This window comes from Oreochromis niloticus, linkage group LG4 (assembly GCF_001858045.2).
Source record: "Oreochromis niloticus isolate F11D_XX linkage group LG4, O_niloticus_UMD_NMBU, whole genome shotgun sequence".
Lineage (NCBI taxonomy): Eukaryota > Metazoa > Chordata > Actinopteri > Cichliformes > Cichlidae > Oreochromis > Oreochromis niloticus.
In genome coordinates, this window is record NC_031969.2 from 3,606,431 (window position 1) to 3,628,351 (window position 21,921).

The 21,921-nt window shown below is 39.7% G+C and overlaps 1 protein-coding gene across 1 annotated transcript in view; it reads left to right on the forward strand.

Moving 5' to 3' along the window:
• Positions 1–144: 144 nt before the first annotated feature.
• The window catches only part of LOC100690919 (carbonic anhydrase-related protein 10), a 130,948-nt gene continuing 109,171 nt past the window's right edge, over positions 145–21,921 (forward strand). Inside the window, exons 1-2 of the mRNA XM_005468602.3 lie at positions 145–556; positions 6,153–6,227. Coding sequence (XP_005468659.1) covers positions 496–556; positions 6,153–6,227 — 136 coding nt within the window. The 5' untranslated portion in view covers positions 145–495. The remainder of the gene's footprint in view (positions 557–6,152; positions 6,228–21,921) is intronic.

The window sequence follows — 21,921 nt, forward strand, 5'->3', positions numbered from 1 at the left end:
AACCCTGTCATGTAGTTTTATCTCGAATGTGCGTCTCTCTCTGTCAGATTGTGCGCTCTCGGTTCGTTTTGCGTCGTCAGTGAAGTTTTGCTGATCTGCTGCAGGCGGGCGGTGCGCCACAGACACCCACCCGCCCCAAACACAAGCGGAGCGTGCATCATGAACGGATTTCACGGCTGACATTTTATAAAGACAGAACACACTGACTAAGAGATAAATGTATGACGAACGCCGGTAAAAATAATTTAGTTATAAATAAAAGAACGAAATGTTGCCCGAACACCAAACCGGAAAGCGAAGGAGGACGAAGCTGTGAGAACGGATCTGTCCTACGAGGCTTGAAACCATCACGGCGCTCCACGGGAGGAGCGAGACGGGGATAACGAGCTCCAAAAGAAGAAGAGGAGGGGGAAAATGCTTAAAGTTTGGCCGTGTTGTTATCTACAAGTGCGACTCCGCAGCAGCATCAGAAAATGAGCAGGAATTAAACGAAGAATGCATGTCGTTTGGGATATAGCTGTGATTTTGCAAACATATATCATCTGCACTTCATCAGGTAAGGAAGCGAAGGAAGCCAGCATCCTTCACAGCTTTTAACAAATGAGGAATAGAAGGGAGCATGGGTACACTACATTCATGTGTGATAGAAGATAGAATCTGCTGAAATGTTACATAATATTGACTCCCGTGAAAGTCAATAGAGACTTTCACGGGAAGCATTTAGGCTGCTGATAAAAGACCTATAGTAAGCTGCCAATTAGGTAAATCATCGCCTACTCATTTTTGAGTGTGTTTTATGAGTCAACAGGCTCTTCGCACAGAGACATACGGCAGCACGCTGGTGTGAGTCTGACCATGAAATGCATGCTGCAGAACTCACATCAAAACCCGGCACTTTGATCAGCACACACACACACACACACACACACACGTGCACATTACAGGGGTAGTAGCCCAGATTAGGCTACTCACAGTGGCCCGAACCAAAACTACAAAGGCTCTGCGAGTATATATAGCTCATGAATTTCACTGCCCGTGTGTCAGAGAGCTCTACCGTGCGGTGCTGTCAGCGGGGGTAACCACCCATTTAGTCAAGATTCCCACGAGTCAAGCCTTCCTACTCATCAGTGTTGAGGCAGCCAACCTTAGATTCTTAACAAAACATGACTGGCTGGACTGGTCATAATGATATTTTCACATTGATTTACAGGCTTCAAAAGAAAAACAATGCAAATAAACACGTTATAATGTATCATAACTTCATTACAATAGTTCCAAATCAGAATGAAACTATAAGGATGCTCAAAGAGTCGGCTAATGACAGTGTTGATTCCCCAATAAAGGCCACAGTACCACTCCACACATTACCCTTTTCCAAGTTTCATGTTTCATTTCATTTCAAATTAGGCTGGGTATAAATTACCCAGTTCGGTTGAGACACGGTGATAAAACATGGCAAAAAAGGAGAAACGTTTGAGTTGTAAGCCATGCATGTTAATGGGCTTACCGGGTGGCTCAGAGTCAAATATTTTAATTTCATTCTTCTCTCAAATAATCAGTTTTAAAGAGGTAGTAGTGATTTAGTGTCTCAATTCAATAGTCATCTGTAAAGCAACTGAACTGCATAACCTACATGGAAGGTGCTTTGAATGACTGATTGCATTTAAAACTAATTGCATTTAAAAGTGGAGAATCGCTAGACTGTATATCAACAGTGGATGCCACATTGGTTCATGAATGATGGCATTTTGGTTGTTAACATGTTTTTTTTCTAGACTGACAAATGACCACATTCGGGGAAGTTAGCAAGCTGTATCTGTTAACTTTATGGATGCAATCCACTGACACATGTAGCTGCTAATTAATGCTGAGTTACAGATTAAAAAATGCAAAGAAAATTAAATCACAAAAGTGGAAAGACAAACTTCTTGAGTAGTCTCTGTCACAGGTCATCAGGTCATATTATTTGTCAGATAATTTAATTAAAATGCAAAATACAAGGTATGAGCACCTGCTGATTAATGAAGGTGAGGCCTAGCAGACAGCTACTGGCTGCGGCTCTCTGTGTCGACATCTGTACAGACGTGTGCAGAGTAGTGGTGGCATGCACTTGGTTCTAGTGGAAAAAACTTTTATAATTTATATTTATAAAATATAAATATAATATATCTTTGGTGCAGTGGGACAGGGGACTGCTTCAGGAGTTAATCAGGCATCCAACTGTGTTTGAAATGAATTCTGAAATCAGTCAGGGGGAGTCAATTTTGTGCTAAAATCAGGCCAGAGCATTCTACTTAAAGAAAGTATGCACACCTTTTCAAAAATAATAATATTATTAGTTACAGCATCTGATTCCAGTTAGTAGTAATATAATAGAGTTATTACATCAGTGTTCAGATCTGAAGAATATGTCTGTCAGTCCAAAGACATGCAGATCATTAGAATGGGGAATGTGAGTCGTCCTTGGAAGAGATAGCACACCTACTCAGTAGTTAACTGCAGTGGCTTGTGTTTGCATCGACTGTTTCTGACATGTTGCAATTCATTTGTAACATGTCTGTGTCCTGGTTCTGCTATTCTGAAGTGGCCATCACATCCTGGCAGCCCTGTTTTAATTGTGCTGCTGCTGCCAGGTAGGTTGATCACAACCTGCTGAGTTGGATGGTAACTGAGCAAATCCCCAGTCAGAGGTAGCCTGAGGCTAGAAACACACAATACACAGTGTGAGGAATTGTGCACCACCAACTTCTATAGGAATAAATGTATCATGCAAATCTCCAGTTTGACGTACACTGAAAACTTAATTACATCTCTCTCTCGATATATGTATATGCACATGTGTATATATATATATATGCATATAAATATGTATATATATATATGTATATATGTATACACACACACACACACACACACACACATATACGTATGTATATATATATATAGATATGTATATATGTATATGTAGATGAGTTGGGATTGCCAGCTGGTCTCAAGAGTTTTGGATGAATGAAATTCTAGTACTTGTAGTTATTATATTTGTTCAAATCATTTACAGAACTCTGGTTCATTTATCTGTCATGGTGACATAATCCCTTATTTCATCCCCTACCGGTCTCTCATGTTTACTTTAAAACATACCATTTACTGTAGCCAAACGTTGCACGTTAGATTGAAGGTGCCCGAGACATCCTCAGTGTTTCAAAAAGCTGACTGCACCCTCTTTGCACACCTGCACCTGCTTTCCTCATTTAGTCCTCTAGTTTAAATATCAGCTATTTTTGCTGTACCTTCTGCCAAACTGTCAAAGTTCTACCACTTTCAACTTGTTTATGCAGCATGTTTGTCGCCTTTACTCCTAATGTGATCATTAGATTAGGAAACGTCAGTGTACTGTTTGCTAGCATTAAGTTTGTTAGAAATGTGTGCTGTTTATACTATTAGCTTTAAAGGATAATTTGAGCTTTTACTTTGTCTGTATGTATTCACAGTTTCCCAATTTCACAGTTTAATAATATTTAACACAACACTGTTCCCAGCTGGGCCAACTTGTTTGCTGTCTACCTGGGACTGGACATCAATCTGGTTCCAGTGTTTTCAGTGAACAGATGTGGTAGTTTTGGCACACATGTTGGGAGGTAGCTACTCTTCAGGGCACAGCTACACAGGCCTAGGGAACAGTTAGTGACCGCCTGGCAACCAGTGGTTGCTAGGGAAAAATGAGTATTCCCTGAGGAATTGGTGAGTGGTTGTGGGAGAGTGGTTGCTGTTGCTAGGTGAAATCATTTGGAAAGAGGTAGTGCACTGAAAACCTTCTTGCGATTGCGATTACACAAAGACGTCAACTTATCTGCAAATGTTCAGTAACTAACCACTGAGTCGTAGTGAAACTTGAAAAAGACTGATACAAAGTGCAACTAGAGACCATTTGCCTCCAAACTAAAACTTACACCTTTTGAAATGTGTTGATTTCAGCGGTAAGGCCAAGTGGTTGATATACAATTTTCCCTTGAGAGGAGACGTTGCTGGGAATTGCCGACTGGTCTCTAGGCCTGTGTGACTGAGACCTTACTGAAACAGGAAGAATATGCCATCCTTATGATAGATGATAATAAATAAAAAGTATAAAAGATGGAGGCAGCCACCATGATGTCAAAAACCTGCTTTGGAGTGTGATTTTAAGGCTTAAACTTTGGCATTTTTGCTGCGATACATGGATAAGAGGATGGAGTGTCAAAGCTAGCCAGCTAATAAAAAGTTAAAGTAGCACACAAACAAGCTCAAACCAAACAATATTGTTCTCACTGCCACTGGACGTTATTTATATGAAAAGCTCTTTCTGGGACTAACTCGTGAGATTTGCTTGATAGTCACTTTAATTGGGTGCAGTCATAGAAAACAATAGAAATCATTGTTTTATTGTGTACATGAATTGAAAATTCTGTTAACGAAATCTTACAGTTATGTAAGCAGTGGATTGTAGTTCTTGAAGGATCTAAATCAGCCAAAATTGGAATTGGCAGGAACACAACAGGAAACCAGGATTGGCCAAGAAAATTAAAAATTACAATTAATGCATTTCTAGTTCTCCAAGTTATACATATAGGCGCCAAATAATTGCTGGCATGATCAGATGCAGTTCTTTTCGAATGACAGAAGCCAATGCCAGAGTGAAGCCAGTTTTTTTTATCCTGGGACCATACTACATTTTCTTTTTTCGTGATGCAGGGAATTGGATAAACAAAAAAACTACAGTTCACTTCTTACTATTTTTCCTGTTTTCCCTGTTTCTCATCAGCCTCTGCTGCAACTCCTACATCTGTTTGAGCTTTAGATACCTTCCGCTGGGCTGCTGTTGTCTCTCTGCACTGTTTGTTTCCCATTCATTAATTCTCTCAGTATCAGAGTACACCCTGGACAATCTGCCAGTGTGACGTAGGGCTGACACAGATTCACACTCACATTCACACCTATGGGCAATTTAGAATCACCCTTTAACCGAACCCTACTAGCTGCATGTGTTTGGACTGTGGGGGGAAGCTGGAGTACCCGGAGAGAACCCAGGCAGGTAGGGCTGTGCGATATGACGAAATATATTGGATGACGAAATGAAAACATCTATCGTTTCATATTATACACTGTCATTTGTTTTGTGGTGTTGGAAAATACACTGTTTACGGCAATATTTTTTCATCGCTTGGATGGGTCACTATGTGGATGCAGGCACAGAGAATACCAGCATGGCCAGTGAAGATGAGGCAGAACCAGGTAGCTCCAAACAGAAGGACCAGTCAAAACAAATCAAGGACCTTATTCCTAAACGAGGGGCTACCTCTGTAGCATGGACATCCTTTGATTATGAAAAGTCTGACATGGGCCAGAAAACTGTACTATGCAAATTATGCTGCAAACTGGTCCCCACCATGGACTCAAACATGACAAACTTCTTCTGCTACCTACGCAAGAATCCTGTGAAAGAGCGTGGAGAGAGTTTACGGATGAGAAGCAAAAAAAAGCCGTCAGGTGCTCAAAATAAACCTTAAACTCAAACGTTAGAACAAGCTTTTTCCCGCAGCACATCGTATAATAAATACTCACAAAGAAAAGGGCGGCCTTTACAACTTACATCTTAAAATATATAGTTTCATGCATTGGTCAAAACACTCGACTCCAGGTACACGACGCCCAGCTGAAAACACTTGACAAGTGGAGTGTCCCGAGATTCACAGAATTGACAGAACAAGCACAATTTTCGGGATGAGAAATGTCTTATATCGGGATATGCGATTTTGGACATATCGCACAGCCCAAATACAGGACCTTCGTGCTGTGAGGGAACAGCACTAACTACTCCACCTTTTTATTCTCAGATTCTATATTATACAGATCATTTTGTACAAAACAAGGGGTACACTTTTTTTTAATAGTAGTGCTAAATTTACTAAAGCTGTAGACTATTTGAGGAGGAGGGAGTTGCGTCAGGTAGTGACGTCCATGTCATCTTCTGCAGTGTTACAGCTGCACATGCTGTAACAGTGTTTGTGTAACCTATTTCATTCCAGTCTGTAGGTTAAGCAGAGTCAAATTGATGTGGTTGCAGTTGATGCATGAAAGTGCTATAAAATGTTGTCTCCTTCTCTTTTTCCCTACAGCTCAGCCTATTACATCCAAGCTTGATGAGGGTTGGTGGGCATATAAGGATGTTGTCCAGGGGAGCTTTGTTCCAGGTAAATGATCTCCATCAAAGTCAAATACAATGGTTCAACACCAGATGTATAAAGATGTTAGTCACTGACACAAGAGTTTCATTTTTTGGATCATAGTTTGTTAAATAAAATACAAAATCTTTGAATTTAACAAATGAAGCTGATTATTAAGTTGCATATTTGTGTACCACACATGCATGTATGGTGTTAACACTGCATTTTAGACCCAACCAAAATTTGGCTTCATTAAAGTCACTGTTGTTAAGTTCATTAAAGAACTTAACAACAGTGATGTACCCATAGGCGTTTCCCTGGTTACCGGTGGTTTCCAGACAGTTGCCGACTGGTCTCTAGGCCGGTGTGACTGGGCCTAACCAAGCATGAAACACTGGAGTGGAGGTGGTTTGCATAGTGGGTTGGAGTGTGAAGTAATCATAGGCAAGCTAAAGCAGATCAAAGAGATTGCCATATATGAAATTTATCAATTGGATATGGAGAATGGTATCAGCTAATGACTGATATCAGCTGATCCACCAGGATTGATGCTAAGCTTGACTTTACGGGCTACTAAAGTAACGCTACATTTAATTAGACCCTAACTGACTTTTATCAAATTACAAACACATTTTATGTTTCCTTCTTTTGAAAAAGAACAACATTCTTTGGCTGTGAGGTGGTGTTAGACATCCACTCCAGGTACACAGGGCAATGTAACTCAGCATCATTTGTTAAAATATTAAATGTATATGTACATTTACTCCGATGTGGTTCTGCTCAGTGTGTGCTGGACGGGGAGCTCATTTGTACAAGCCTCGGGACAATCACAACTTATGGTTCCCACATGCTACAACAGCATTGTGATGTAGTGTTTAACAAGGTCACATCACAGGAAGGTCTTTGGCTGAATCTGCTGTTTGCCTGAGGAGTCCGCAGAGCTGTTGAGGAAGTGTGCCCTTTATCTTTTCAAAGAAACTTGGATGAAAAGGGCTGTCTTTTTCTAAATGTCTTTTTGGTGATCTTAAAGATGGCCTTTTACTTTTCAATTTTTGAGCCGTATCTTCACATTGTTTTGAGCAAAGTTGTGTTTTCGACATCTTTTTCGAGTTTACGTTGGGTAGGAAGGAGCGCCTTTTTTTTTGTATGTTACATTTTTACTATTTTTTTTGTTAACATAAGCGATAACTTATTTTCTCTTTAAAAAAAGTGGAATATGTCTTTGAGTTGATTAGATATAACTTATAGAAGTGCACATTGCTGGAGTTGGAATAGCATTTGTGCCACTGCTGATCGTGTTCACAGCTGAAAGGCTAAATCAGCAGCAACAAGTGGCTTTCCTTTCACTTCCTGCAGTCCTTTTGCTTCGTGTCTTTCTGTCTGAATAGCACCTGCGGAGTTCACTCAACTTATTAAGTTTTGACTCTGACAAACAAGCACACACTGAAATCTACAGTTACTTTTATTTTTACGCATTCATGATGGACGCCTGCTGTGTCTTTAATATGTATAATGAGTGAATGAATGGCTTTACTGTCGCTGCCAAGAGTCAAAGAAAAGGGGCTGCCTGTCTTTGACTGCACAATAGTGAAAGAAGGAAATCATAGACAAACAGAATAGTCATTAACAATAATGACAAAAAAGGCCTTGAAAAATTTTAATATGTACTGGTTGTTGTTCTACATAATAATGAAGAGTCACGTGTTGATTTGAGTTCCTTTTTAAAAAATTCGAGCAGCCCCATGTGTTGTTTTTTGTTTTATTCTGGTACAAATGTTCTTAATGCAAGTAAGTGATTTTTTTTCTGTAACGTGAGAATGTAAAGGGAAAGCACGCCTATATGTACAATCCAATGCTTTACTAACATGACCCAGAAATAAGGGGTTTGAAGCTTATTGTCCTTGTAGTCATCCATTCCCTTTTTTCTTGTTCTTTACTGTGGTGTCGATGCTGTCCGTAGCTACTGGAGAGATTTCATCACTCAACGTGATGCAGGGTTTTGCAGTATCTTTCAACATCAACATTCTTTCCGTGTTGACATCAGGGGCAGCGATCACAGACTGTATTAGTAAATGACTTGGGAGATGATGTAGATGAGGGGCACATTCATTCACCTTTACACTTCTGCCTGTCACATGCAATTAATTAACTTGAGCCAAGGTAATGGAGTTGCCGAGGCACTGCAGCTGATCTTCCTCGCTGTGCCTCTGCACGTGTAGAAGGAGCCGGGATAATTTTATAATTACTTTGAAATCAGCTGAGTTTAATTTGGAGTTGGACTTTCATGCTAGTGCAAGAGTCGTGCTTTTAGATGCTGCGCCTCCTGTTTTAGAATGAGACTGAAATAATTCCAAATGAAGAAGTGTGATTGTGTGTGTGTGCATGTGTGAATTGCCTTCTGGGAAATTTGAGACTGTCAGTAGGCTCATCACATCAGTGAGCGTAGCCCGACTTTGACTACTGCTTTTTCACCCTCGATCTACTTTCACACGGCACCTTTCTTCTTGCTTTGTGTGAGTGCTGTGCCAGCACAGGAAAAATGCCTGCTTCAAGCTGTTTTTGGAGAGTAAAGTGGGAATGTAGTCAGCAGAAAAAAAGAAAGAAAATGGAATGGTATTCAAAACTCAGTTCACTGTCATCTTGTGCTTATTTGCTGTGATCACCTTTGCACCCTCATGAGATACACAGGCTGAGATAAGAGAGGGACACAGCTGTGGGTGTTTTTCAAAAGGAAAATGGACTGAGATGGGTGTCTGCAACCTCTAAAGAGAAACACAAATTCATATAGCCTCTTGAGCGAGATTACTGTGAGATGCTCCACCAGATTTTGCAGGGAGCACAAATGAGCCAACTTCTGGGCTACTTTGTCGTAAACACGGAGATTTTCAGAATAACAGATAAGAGGAGGCAGAGAGGAAGGAGTCTGGCATTGCTACTGTGGTTAGCTCATGAGCTATTTCTTTGGCACCATAAAATACAAAACTAAATATAACACGAGATACAGTATGCACCGCAGAAACCATGCAACACCGGAGAGCCTTTGGCAGACGTATATGGCAACAAGTATCTCTGGTCCTCCACTTCACTTCACAGGTTCAACCAACAGCACCTATACTGAGAAAATAATCTCATATCCACCAGGAACACCGGCAGGATGTCACATCATTTAAACGGTACTTATTTTTTGCATCCACATGATACTTGGCTCAGCAAGCAAGAAATGACTGTCAAAATGAACCGTTAATGAATCATTAGATGTGACTGATTCAAAGCTGGAGTTTGGTTAACTGGCGTAGCCCACTAGATCTCCAAGTTAAAGCAAAAAGCAAATGTTCACATACCCCTGAGTAAACTGATTACCCTATATCGATTTTTGAAGTAACAAGAAGCAAGAGCCCGTTCTCGTTCCCAGGATGTAAATTATTGCACTGGTGGTACAAGGCATCCTTTTCAGACCTGGTTATGATAAAAGTGAGACACATCTGTCTCTGCTAACCAAGCACCCAAAAGTAGTTTTGCGAAAAAACTACAGGGAAAAAAAACAGCATTGATAACGATAAACTGTAACAAATTAGCTTCTTTTACTTTCTTCTAACAATATTAGGCATTATTCTGATTGGATATTTCTTTGGTGGTTTAGCCTAGTTAAAAATATTTTTGAAGCCTTCTAGTTTTTGGTTTGATTTGAAATATGTTACTTGTGCCACTGTTTTTGGTAGTTCAGTTCCAATTACACCAATCAGTCTTAACTTTAAAGCACATTTGCAGTAGACAAATACTGACTATCTAGTTACAATGCAATGTTCTGCTGGCAAACCTTGGGTCCTGGCATTCATGTGTAAGTTACTTTGACACCTACCACCCACATAAATACAGTTCCAAGCCAAGTACACACAAACACACACCCATGGCAACAGCAGCTTCCCCCAGCAAGATGATATGTACCAAAATGCTGCAAAAACTGTTAAAGCACAACTCAAGAAACATGAAAGAGAGCCCGACGTGACCGACCCAGCCCAGGCCGACTGAGCCTTCTGTAGAATTGGCATAACAAGGATGATCCACCCCACAACCCACAGGGTCCAAAGAATCTGCTGCCAATGGCACGACAAAACAGTCCTCAGAGTTCCTGCCTCCAAGGGGTCAAAGGTGATCTGGCCTCACACAGGGAGCCAATATCACAGTTGATACTGCTGTAATGCTTGAATGCTTTATATGGCCAGTTGTGTAAAGCTGTTGTATTTTCACTTATACTGATTCCAACCGAGAAAAACTAATTATGTTTGAAGGATTTTCAGCTGCAGCCGTTCCTTTCTTTTATACCAGTCATTACAAAGACGGCTTTAAGCTGCTCGCAGTGTCTTTGCATTGCAATTATGCTTTCAATTCAAAGGACGTCAAGTTAGAACAACTAATTTTTATAGGTTTCAAAGTGATCTAACAATGAGATTTTCACTTTAATATAATGATAAGGTATGTTTTACAATGTGCTTCTGAATCAACCTAAAATATGAACTCATTTAACAGTCAATTTGATATTTGCATTAGTTATTCAGTGAGCATTAGGCTTCAACTTTCTCTCATGCTGTTATTTCTCTCCCCATCTCTCTTTCCTTGCATCAGACTCTAAGGGGCGCCAGGTTCATCCTTTCGTTGTACATTTCTTATATATATTTGATCACATCTGTGTTTGGTTGTCTCCCTGTCTCCTTTCATCTTCTCCCTCCCCTTGGCTTTATTCTCTCTCATCTCCTCTGCCCTTTCAGCTTCTCTCCTCCTCCTTCATTCCTTGGTTTCCCCTATGCTTATGGCTGGTCCACTCGTCTACTTTTCGTCTGCTCTTATTTTCCTTTCTCCTTTTCTCCAGCATATCCACATTCTGGCCCAGTCACCCACCCTTCTCTCTCCATCTCTTTCTTTGTTATCCTGCTCATTTCTCTCCTTTTGCTTGTTCCCTGCAGCTCAGTCTTCCTTCTAGCCTGAGTGGCCAAGAGATGTTGCTGTCATTCATTTGAATTTGCTCACATCTCAAGGGCCATTCAGAGCCAGAGGAAACCTGGACTGTGTGGAGTGGTTGACGATGGCTGATAAGGCCGTTTCCTCAGTGAACATTTAAGTGAACATGTGGAAAATAGACAGAGGTTATATTTTGTAGGTCACACTAACCTAAAATGTCATGGTAACAGAAAACACCATGTCTTGGTTTATTTCATCTTTACTTTTGAAGACTGGCAATAAGCTAAAAGCAAACAGACTCAAGCAGCCTGTCTGAGCTTGAACAAAAACTGAAATTACAAGTTTTAAGTTATTATTCTAAAGGGTAACAGAGCAGATTTTCACCTATGACAGCAATGCAGAAAACAGAGATTACCCAAAATGTGTTGTAAATTAACGATCCAACTGATACTGTAATTTGTGTGGTAGCAGAGAAGACGTACTGTAGCTAAAGTCATTAGCAAGTATCAAATTAAAGGTTTTACATTAAACGTGTTAACAAAAAATGACACATTTTGCACACTCAGCAAAATTCATAGCATAACCTTTTGTTTTGTCAAATACTCCTGTACTCCAGCTAATTGCTAACTCTGACCATCTAGTGCAGGGACGCCTTAAAATGTAGTGAAGATGGTGTACACATTTGCCTTTTACTGCTTAGGGGGCATATATGGACCTTTATGGCCCTCAGATAATTACCCATAGGAGATACACATGTAAATTGTATCTCCATTCCGAACGCTGACCAATTAGTTTTTATTACATATACTGCGCCTGAAAGCAGGTGGGGGAAAAGAGCAAGACAAAGTGCAAAACGCAGGTTTTCCCAGCGGGTAACGCTGCTACTTAATGCCACCTCCAGCTTTTTAATACAGACTTTGTAGGTCTATAAATACCAGTTGACTGATGTCTGTATCCTGCATGGAACAAAATGTCAGAGTCCTGATTTCTACAGCTTTATTTTCTGATTTTATTTTGAAGTAATTTCAATTTTAGTTTGGGGATGAAAATGACTTGTTTGGATTTAGGTTAACGTGGACCTTTTTAATGTTAACTAAGGCTTGTTTTGACAGCAGCAGTCAAAACTGTGGTTCATATCAAAAATACTGAATAAAATATTCTTAGTTTAGTCAGGAAGTGTCATTGTGAGAATCTTGAATTTTGCACAGCATATATATCTGAATGATTTCTGATCTTTCTACAGTGCAGTAGAATAGTAACAGTAATATGACTAAATGCTCATCCCGTGTAAATAGGGAACTCAGTGAACAGTGAATGGAAACTTGTGTTCAGCTTCTTATGTTATAAAATGACTACTTGTAGTCATGGTGAGTCCCATTTATCTTCTGCGGCTCTGGGGTCGTTCTTCCTAAAGTCTGAGTATGAGTTCGTCAGGGTTATCTGTGCTGTGGATTGGAGTCTGCAAACACAAGCATGTAATTGAAATGGGCCTTTATCAGTCCAAGGAGAGAAACCTGTTATAAGAACTATGAGATCTAAGACTTTTGGAGAATGACTCATACTGCAGACTAAGTCAGGAAATGTCTGCTTGTGTTACTTCAGTTAATTTTCTTAGCTATGTCGACTGATTCTAGGACTAAAAGTTTGAGTCTGTTGATCTTTGGAAAAATATTTAGACATGCGTATAACAGATTTTCATCACACCAAAGCAGATATTCTTTGTTCATCACTGATGAATCTCTGACCTTTGCTCCAGTTCCACTCTGAGGTTGACATTTTTGGCTTTTAATCATTTCAAATTTCAGTATATTTTTGAACTTCAATTGGATACCATAGGAAAAGTATTTTATCACATTAATTTATCTTATTCTTTTAAAAACTTCCAAAGACTAGAAGAGCTTTTTTCTTCTGCCCACATAGGTTAATAATTTAGGACATTCCCATCATTCTCAGTTACAGTCTGCTACAAATAAGAGAATATCGAATGGAATAATTAACAGTGTTGTACCTAAAACCTTTTGAACATGTAAGCACAATGAATCGAGATACAAGAGTACCTTATTGTACCTTTAGTGGTACAAGATTATAAGATTATCACTGCGGTGTTACCATAGACTGTATATGAAAGATGGAACACTGCATGAACGTTAGCATTTAGTCTGCTACCTTTTTTTGCAATTTAATGTAAATTAACAGACGATACACAGCAAAATCTCCAGTGTTAAATTAACACTACAGAGTGTCTACATGTGTCCACACTGTTGAGTGTTAAATGAACACTTTTGACAGTGTTGTATTTTTAAAAGTAACCTAGTCAGTTTTCAAGATTTACAATGAATAAAACTGAGCAGTGCTGATTTTCTGAACACTGGAAAATAACTCAAAATATTCCAGTGTTCGAAAATCAGCACTGCTCTGTGTTAGTCATTGTAAATCTTGAAAACTGACTAAGTTACTTTTAAAAATACAACAATGTCAAAAGTGTTCATTTAACACTCAACAGTGTGGACACATATAGACACTCTGTAGTGTTAATTTAACACTGGAGATTTTGCTGTGTACCTGAAAATACTCAATTTTCACTCACATAACTAAAGCACAACATTCTTAGTAGTATAGTATCACACAGCACACACCGCATGTTATTCTCTTGTATGTCTTTCTGGAAGATTTAAGCGCAGTCTCAAATTATTTAAATGCCCTGTTTATGTGAATACACTCTACAGTGGAAGAATAAATGAGGTAAACACTTGATCTGATGTATTTGTTTTGCAATAAGAAATAAAAATTATATTCCGCTCTGCAATTCTGAACCTTCTTCAGATAAACTCAAACTTCGTTACACCTGTACTAAATCCTTTCATTTTTTTCAAATCTGAATTCTTCAAAAACTACCTGTCCTCTGCTGTGCAGATTGTAAACACTGCAAAATACTCAGGAAAGATGCTACAAATGTGTATTTATTTATTTTGCCTGCAAACTGGTGAGACTGGTTTCTGTATTCCTTTGAACTTTGAGTTCCTTCGCTCTATGCAGCAAACTGAATAAACTGTCAAGCTGCCTTTCTCCAACACACACATTTTCTGTTAGAGGTGGCAACGTGTGTGTTTCCTTTGTGAAGTACCTCATTTTTTGCTACATCCCTCTAAGAGGGACATAGCAAACAGTATCTGTTTTGGCTTCAGACATACAGAAAGTCAAGGAAGACCTTTAAATAATAATTGGTCTTTTCTTAAGCAAATGTCAGATAAATTATTTGAGTCAGGAGAATAAGTTGAGTGCCGTGTCTCCCCTGCTAACTCTGCAGTCCCCGTCTTTGTTCGGTTGCTGTGTGCATTTCATTCAGGAAGAGCCCATCCACAGCCATGTTTTGATTGGCTTCCTCTATGCTTGGAATAGAGATCAAGCAAATGCAAATGAAGTGTTGTGAGGTCTTGATGACACTTGAATTATGTTATGGCAACATGACAGGAAGCTAGCAAGACGCCATGTTCGTGTGGTTTCTCTCACTTTGTCATTGTATGTGTTTCTGGGCCTGCCTTGATATGAGGAGCTGAAAGGACGGAGGGAAGAAAGACAGGGAAAAAACTCTGAGGAGAGGGTGAAGAATAGAGGAAAGAAGAAAAGCAAAAGCTCAGGGGAGCTGCCCTTTCCTGCTGATGGATCTCAACAGTAGCTCTAACCGTGCGTGCGTATGTGTGTGTGAGACCACCTTAAAGTGAGGGGGCCGGGGGGTGAGGAAAGAAAGGAGAGCTCAGGGAATTGAGAGTCTACCTTTTAGCTCTCGGTAGCTGCAGCCAGGAGGTGATTAAAGGCAAATTTAACAACGGGAAAGAGAGAAAGAACAAATGAAAGGTATATTTTTACAATTTTGCACTTTGGGTCACATTTAAAGTTCCAGGAAAATTACAGCTTTCCATAAAGTCTATGACATATTACAGAAACCTGTTTGATTACCTCTACCTTAAAATGGTGTCTCTTTTCTAAATAAATTCTTACAGCACTTTAAGCAAGGCATCCTGCAGTTGTAGTGAAATCTGAGTCGGAAGTCTAAATTGTAATAATTTTATTATCAACACGGCTGTCTGCAGGCACTATGTGAAGCTATTAAAACACTCTGCTTCTTATTTATGGGCAGAATTTCAAGGTCTAGTGAAAGTCAGGAAAGAAACATGATGGGGATGCAGTGATGTCCTTTTGGTATCGTCGCACAAGGTCCTCCAGTGCTGACATGACAGCCATACAACTGGAATGCTCAACATCACCAAAGTGCTTCTCTACTTGGGAGAGGCGGGTGCGTTTCCTTCAGATGAAGGTGGGGAGGTGAAGGACTTAAAGCTTCTTGGAATTTTGGACACAAAACGGGGAGCATATGGCATATTATGGTAACAACTACAAGAACAGAGTCGTGAACATGAGCAAGTTATCCAATTAGATAACTAGACTGACCAAGCTTATTCTTCAAAATCCACTATAAGAGCCCAGAGTAAAACTGCTTCTCTTCCACATTGAGGAAGCCTACAAAGTACTTGATATGAATTCCCTTGTCTATCCACCTGGGTGAAGGCCCCAGAACCAGTTCAAGACTCACTGGAGGAATTCTATTTCTCAGCTGGCTCAGGAACTGCTAGGAATCCTCAGGTGGAGCTGGAAGTTATAGCAGCTCCAGTTGGTACCTGTTGCAACTGCGACTTCTAATAGACTAGAAAGTTTCGGTAACGGTTGTGAAACTTCAGACTAAATCCCCCAAAATGTCACAGAGCTTGAAATGGTTTATAAGAGTAAGTGGGCTTAGCATAATTCCCCCCCCCCACTCAGTGCTATGCTAGGGCATGCATGATTTCTATAATTGGAGCTTGCAAAGCTGGGTTTTCCGGTCGTGTGGCCCGAGCCTAAAGAACCTTGAGATGACTATTGTGCTATGATGAACTGGCGCTATACAGATACGCCAGAACTGAAATATAACAAATATATTTAGTCATATAATTTAGTGGGTTTGGATCTCTCCTCCATGCAGGTCATAAAAACACACCCGTGTTTACCCTGGACAGGTCACCAATCCATCGCAAGGAAATCACACTAACACATACAGTACCCACTCTGAGATATTAGTCACTTTAACTTGGCCTATGCAAACACATCTTTGATATATCATTTTGCACAAGTTCACCACAGGCAGGGTTTGCATGCAAGTAGCAGAGTCTTAGCTGCTGGTAGGTGAAATCTGGCAACACGAGATCATCAACTTATGCTGCCAGTTAGCAACACCTTGACTAATGAATCAACAGTATTCGGTTCCACAGAACCGTAAGAGGAGTAATGCGTGAGGTGCCTTAATAAATGAGTGCTGTGTAGAAATGGCTGTATGGAGTCAGAATTTGTCAACCACCAATTGCACTCCATTTATCACAGCAGAGGGAAAAAATTCACTTCTATTGCATCTTCATAGCAACAGTCTATCTGCTAATGCTTTTCAAAGCAAAGCCATCAAAAAATAATTGCCATTCAAATTCTTTGTTCTCTCAGTGTTTATTGTCAACAGAGCAGGTTACCAGTTTAAGACTCCCCACTGCATTTTCTCAAGGAGTTTTTCAAATGGAGACACGGAAAAAGGTTCACTGGGATACATCAGCAATATGCATATCACACGTCTATGAACGCATCTTTGTAGCTGCAGCTTCATAAGGAATAGGAGCCCGAGTGCTCCTTTGTCACAAAGACTCGCCACAACTTTTCTTCTTCTAATTCTAATTAGGGTGTTATTTACTCAAAGTGTACAATTTTGGAGTGACTTAAAGGTCACTAAAACATGAACAAAACAAAACAGACGGTGTCACCTCCGCTGAGGTGTTTGTGCAACTTATATATATGTCACACCTCTTGTGTTATTTTAGTATTGTAAAGATGGAGGCGTGTGCCTGTACACGATGTAATAATGTTATTTGGGTATGTTCAGTGTGTGTGTGTGTGTTTGTAAGTGTGTATGCTGGTTATATACTGTAACATCACAGTTCCGGGTTGTTATTTGGGTGTGCTGCAGAGTAAGTAGGACACCACACTAGTGATCAGAGGAGCCCCTGCCACTTTTTATTTCTCTCTTTCGCTCTTTCTCTTTCGTTTTTCTTTCTTTCACACTCATGCACAAACACTGCTTTTACACATATATTTTTCTGTCGATGTCATTGTCATGCAGTTTTCTTACTTCTGCCTATCTCTTGCTTACTCTTTCTTCATAAAATCTGTCTCGCACACACAGTGCAGAAACTCAGAGTCACAAGAGACAAGGGGAAGAGGGAAAAATGAAGCGAAGTAGCAAGATCAGGGGAAGAGGAGGAGGTGGAGGAGGAAACTACATTTCTCTCACGCAGTAGAGGAGATATGAGCAATTTTAGATGGAACTAAAGGACAGGCTGTGTGTGTGTGTGTGTGTGTGTGTGTGTGTGTGTGTGTGTGTGTGTGTGTTTGAGCAAGCGAGAGAGAGGGAAAGAGAGAGGTGTGAGAGAGGAGGAAAAGACATAAAAGACTGAGTATGGGAATGAAGTTATGCTACTCAATCTCAATAATCTCCTGATATCATTACATATCCACATTCTCCATGCCTGATGGCTGCCCGCTACATTTCTTGCAATTACTCACCGCAGTAACAACATTAGAGCTAATGCAGGGGGTGATTATGGCACCACTGCTATTTGTTCTTATTTAGCTGGGCTGCCGCAGGCCGCTGTAATGGACGGGCATGTGCTCTCTGAGACGACCTGTTTGCCGTAGTTAAAGATTTCACTGGATTCATCATCTAATATAATATAGTGTAATCCAGCAGAGCTGAGATGAGATGAGGTAGCTTGCCAGGTACAAAGTGTGTCATTAGGGTGCATTTTCTGAACCATTTTCCATCATAGCTGCAACTGTAATCTTATGGTGAATGTGCAGGTTGGTATGGGGCTTGAACCTGTGACCTTGCAACAAATTAAAGCTAATATGCTCAAATTGTTTTGCACTACTTAAAATTGGGTTTAACCAGAAAATTTGATGCATAAGTGTAAAGTTTAAGTCCAGTCGTTAGTTGCAGGATCCATGAAGCAGTTGTGCAATTAGTTTCTTTACACTGTAAAATGTAATATTGTGTTTAATAAAAAATATTAAATAGGCTAAACTCAGTTTTTATCAATTTGTCATTAGAACTCGATTTAAATACGTTACCAGTACTTTTTATGCAAAAACGCTGATAAACTCAATTTATTTGAGTTGTCTTAACTTAGAAAAACTAAGTAAGCTGGAAGTTTTGCTTCTCAGTGCTGAAGGATGAAAGATGTGTTTTGAAAATGCCACGTGACTACCGTCCTCCTCCCTCCTGGATCAGTCCATGTTCATGGCGCCAGCATTTGTTATGGAATATATTGAGCAAACCTGGAGAAGCGTCAGCTCAAGATATTATTGTTGTCATTGCTGTGGATCTTTACTGACTTGGTGAGTAAATGTTTACTCTTACTCAAACTGATTTTGTGGCTTCTCTTAGTTTAGCACCAGGTTTATAATCTTGCTAGCTAGTTAGTGTTAGCCTAGCGTTGCTGCTGCCGCTGGGCTCATGTTACTTAAAAATTAACACCACAGCCTTAAAAACCTTACATAAAACTATGTGGTGAAATTTTCTGTTGATTGTTTGAAATAAAAAAGTGAGATAAGAGCCCAGACAAAATTCTTCGGGAGGTGCAGCCGTTAGGGATAGGGTGGGGTGTGGGGGATATTTTCAATCCATAGCCATAACTAACTAACTAACTAACTAACTATATATATCATGTTTAACCTGAGTAGCAAAAGACCGCAGGGGGGTTGAAAACAATATGCCAGGAGTTGGCTGTGCTCGCAGACTCTATCAAGCCTTGACCTCCATCGTGCTGGTGGATAACAGAGCTCTCCGAAAACATGGAAGCACTTCTGCAAATATGTGATATTTTGATAAATTAAGTAGATATTTGAGCATTACATAGCTACATTCTCGCCTGAAAATATCTTAAAAGGTTATTTTGTGACCCAGAAAGGGTAGTCTGGGGAAAAGGGGAATCGCATTTGTCGGCCACGGTTGTCGGAGCCTGTGCGTACTTGTAAGCGCGGCAATGGCGGAGGAGCGCGGCTAAAAAACTTATTACTTTTTCTGGGTCACAAAATAAACTTTTAAGATATTTTCAGGCGAGAATGTAGCTGTGTAAAGTTCAAATATCTGCTCGATTTATCAAGACATCACATATTTGCAAAAATGCTCCGACGTTTTCAGAGACGTCCATTTGTTCATGCTTTGTGTCAGCTTTAGAACATCTGTGGCATCTATTAATGTCAAATCTAGCCTTTATTTAACAACATAAGCAAACTCTATGTTACAATGATTGCACAGCCATTAAGGATCAAGTCAGTTTCTGAAAAATGTTCTGTTTTTTCTCCCTCTGCTTGCTTCTTACTGTCTTTGAGGCTCGGGACCAGCACTCCTGCTGTTGGACAGAAAGACATCAGTAAGTATTTTGGTTTTCCAATATATTAGCAACTGTCAGTGACATTTATATTAACCAGGCTGAACTTTAATCATACTTTAGATCAGCCTGTTTTACTTATTGTTTTATTTGTGCTTTGGTTTGGGGAAGTTGTTTCTTTACTGATCTTTTCCTGTCTTCTGTTATTAGACTTGAGATATGACTGCACTATGCTGTTGCTGGTGACCACAGTTAATTCTACAAGACATGCTGTGTAAGTAAACAAACAACAACAGTTTGGTCTGCATTTCTTGAAAGATCACATCCCCCAAACTTAGTTTAGAGGGTCTACACTGTATATAGTGAAGTCTGCAAGTTTTCTAACAGCAAAATCTGTTTTGTGCCCAAATCATTTTGCAGATCATTAGAATGAAAGTTATTGGCCATGTTTGCATAGCCCTTTTTAAAATGATGCTTTCATGACATTATTGTATGTCGGGTGGTGGTCAGGGCTATCCAGACTGACAATTGGGATATTGAATGTCACCTCTCCGGTGGGGGGGGGCCTGAGATTGTCTAAATTGGAGTCTGTTTTATACCAAATGCAGAAAAAAATGTTTTAAGAAAGCAATTAAGTTCATGTTCCAAAAATTATGATTGTTTGCTTGCAGGACACCAGGAGAGATGAGTCCTCCGTCACAGATGGTGTGGTCAGTGAAGATGGTCGCCTGCAGGTTCAAGCTCATTGCATCTCCAACCCACATCCACTGCCACTGTACTTAAGGGAAGTTAAAGACTTTCTTCTGCACTTACATTTGGATCACCTCGATCCATGACAGTCATTCAGGCAGTAATGCCTGGACTGGAAACAAGCCATCCTTAAAATAATACAACATTCCAGCTGCTGTGTTGGAATGGAAAACAAATGTGTTGTTTAAATTAGAGACTGCACTTGTGACAGAACAACAAATATTTTATTTTGATTATATAAGTAATGTAAGTACAAAACAAACTTGTGGTAGGCCTAAACTTATTTTCAGAATAATTACATCTGAGACTTTGTTTCATTGTAAGATTATAACAGTGATGGCAATATAATTGTTTGTTGGTCAGCAGAACATGTCCAGTATGTTGGCTGTTATACTTTGTTGTGTTTGAAAATAAAAGTTGGGCTTATTTTAACTCATTACAAAAAGTGTTGTTAATTATTTTTAGTCATAATCAGGTTACCACAAATTGTTTTTTCATTTAGTTGAACTTGAAATGTTTGTCAGTAGGTAAACAATTAGTATTGTACAGTCAGAAATATCAAGTTATTCTTAATACTGCAGACTTGCAATCTATAAGGTGTCCTAACAGTCATCTTAAGTAAGCTTTACTTAGTTATTTTGAGGCAACGAGTTTCCTCAATTTTTTTGAGTTCTGGGAACTAACACGGCTGTACAGTGTACTCAAAATGAGTAAGTTGCCCTAACTTGGTCATCTTATGTAAACTTGATCCAGTTTTTTTGAGTTCTGGGAACAAATGAGCTTGTACAGAGTACTCAAAGTAAATAAGTTGACCTAACTTAGTCATTTTTAGCTAAGCTTTACTCAATTTTTTTGAGGCAATGAGTTTCCTCAATTTTTTTGAGTTCTGGGAACTAATTAGATTTTACAGTGTATTTGCTTTAAGATGTAAAACTGTCTGAGCACTTAAACATAATATGGAGTTTTTAACCATGGAGTTAAATGGCACAGACAATGCTGATGTTACTATCTGTCAGTCCAGATAGTAACATTAGCATTGTCACTGCAAAGGTACCGTAACATGAAACATTGTTAAGAATCAATAATTTATTTCAGTTCAACTCAATTCAGTTCACCTGAGTTTTTATCTGTATAGCGCCATATCACAGCTACAGTCACCTTAATGCACTTAATATTATAAAAGTAAAGACCCTACAATAATACAGAGAAATCCCCAACAATCAACTGACCCTCCTTCAGCAAACATTTGGCAACAGTAGGAAGGAAAAACTCCCTTTTAACAGGAAGAAACCTCTGACAGAACCAGGCTCAGTGAGGAGCAGCTATCTGCCATAACATGTTGGGAGTGATGGGAGCAGGACAGGAGGAGAAAAGCTTAGTGAAAAAGAAACAGTCAGTGCATCATGGGAAGCCCCCAAAAGCCCCCAGAAGCCCCCAGAAGCCTAGGCCTGTTTCAGTGTAGCTGAGGGAAGACTCAGGGTCACCTGATCCAGTCTATCTGCTTTGTTGAAAAGGAAAATTTAGCCTAATCAGTCTATTACTAGATACTCCTA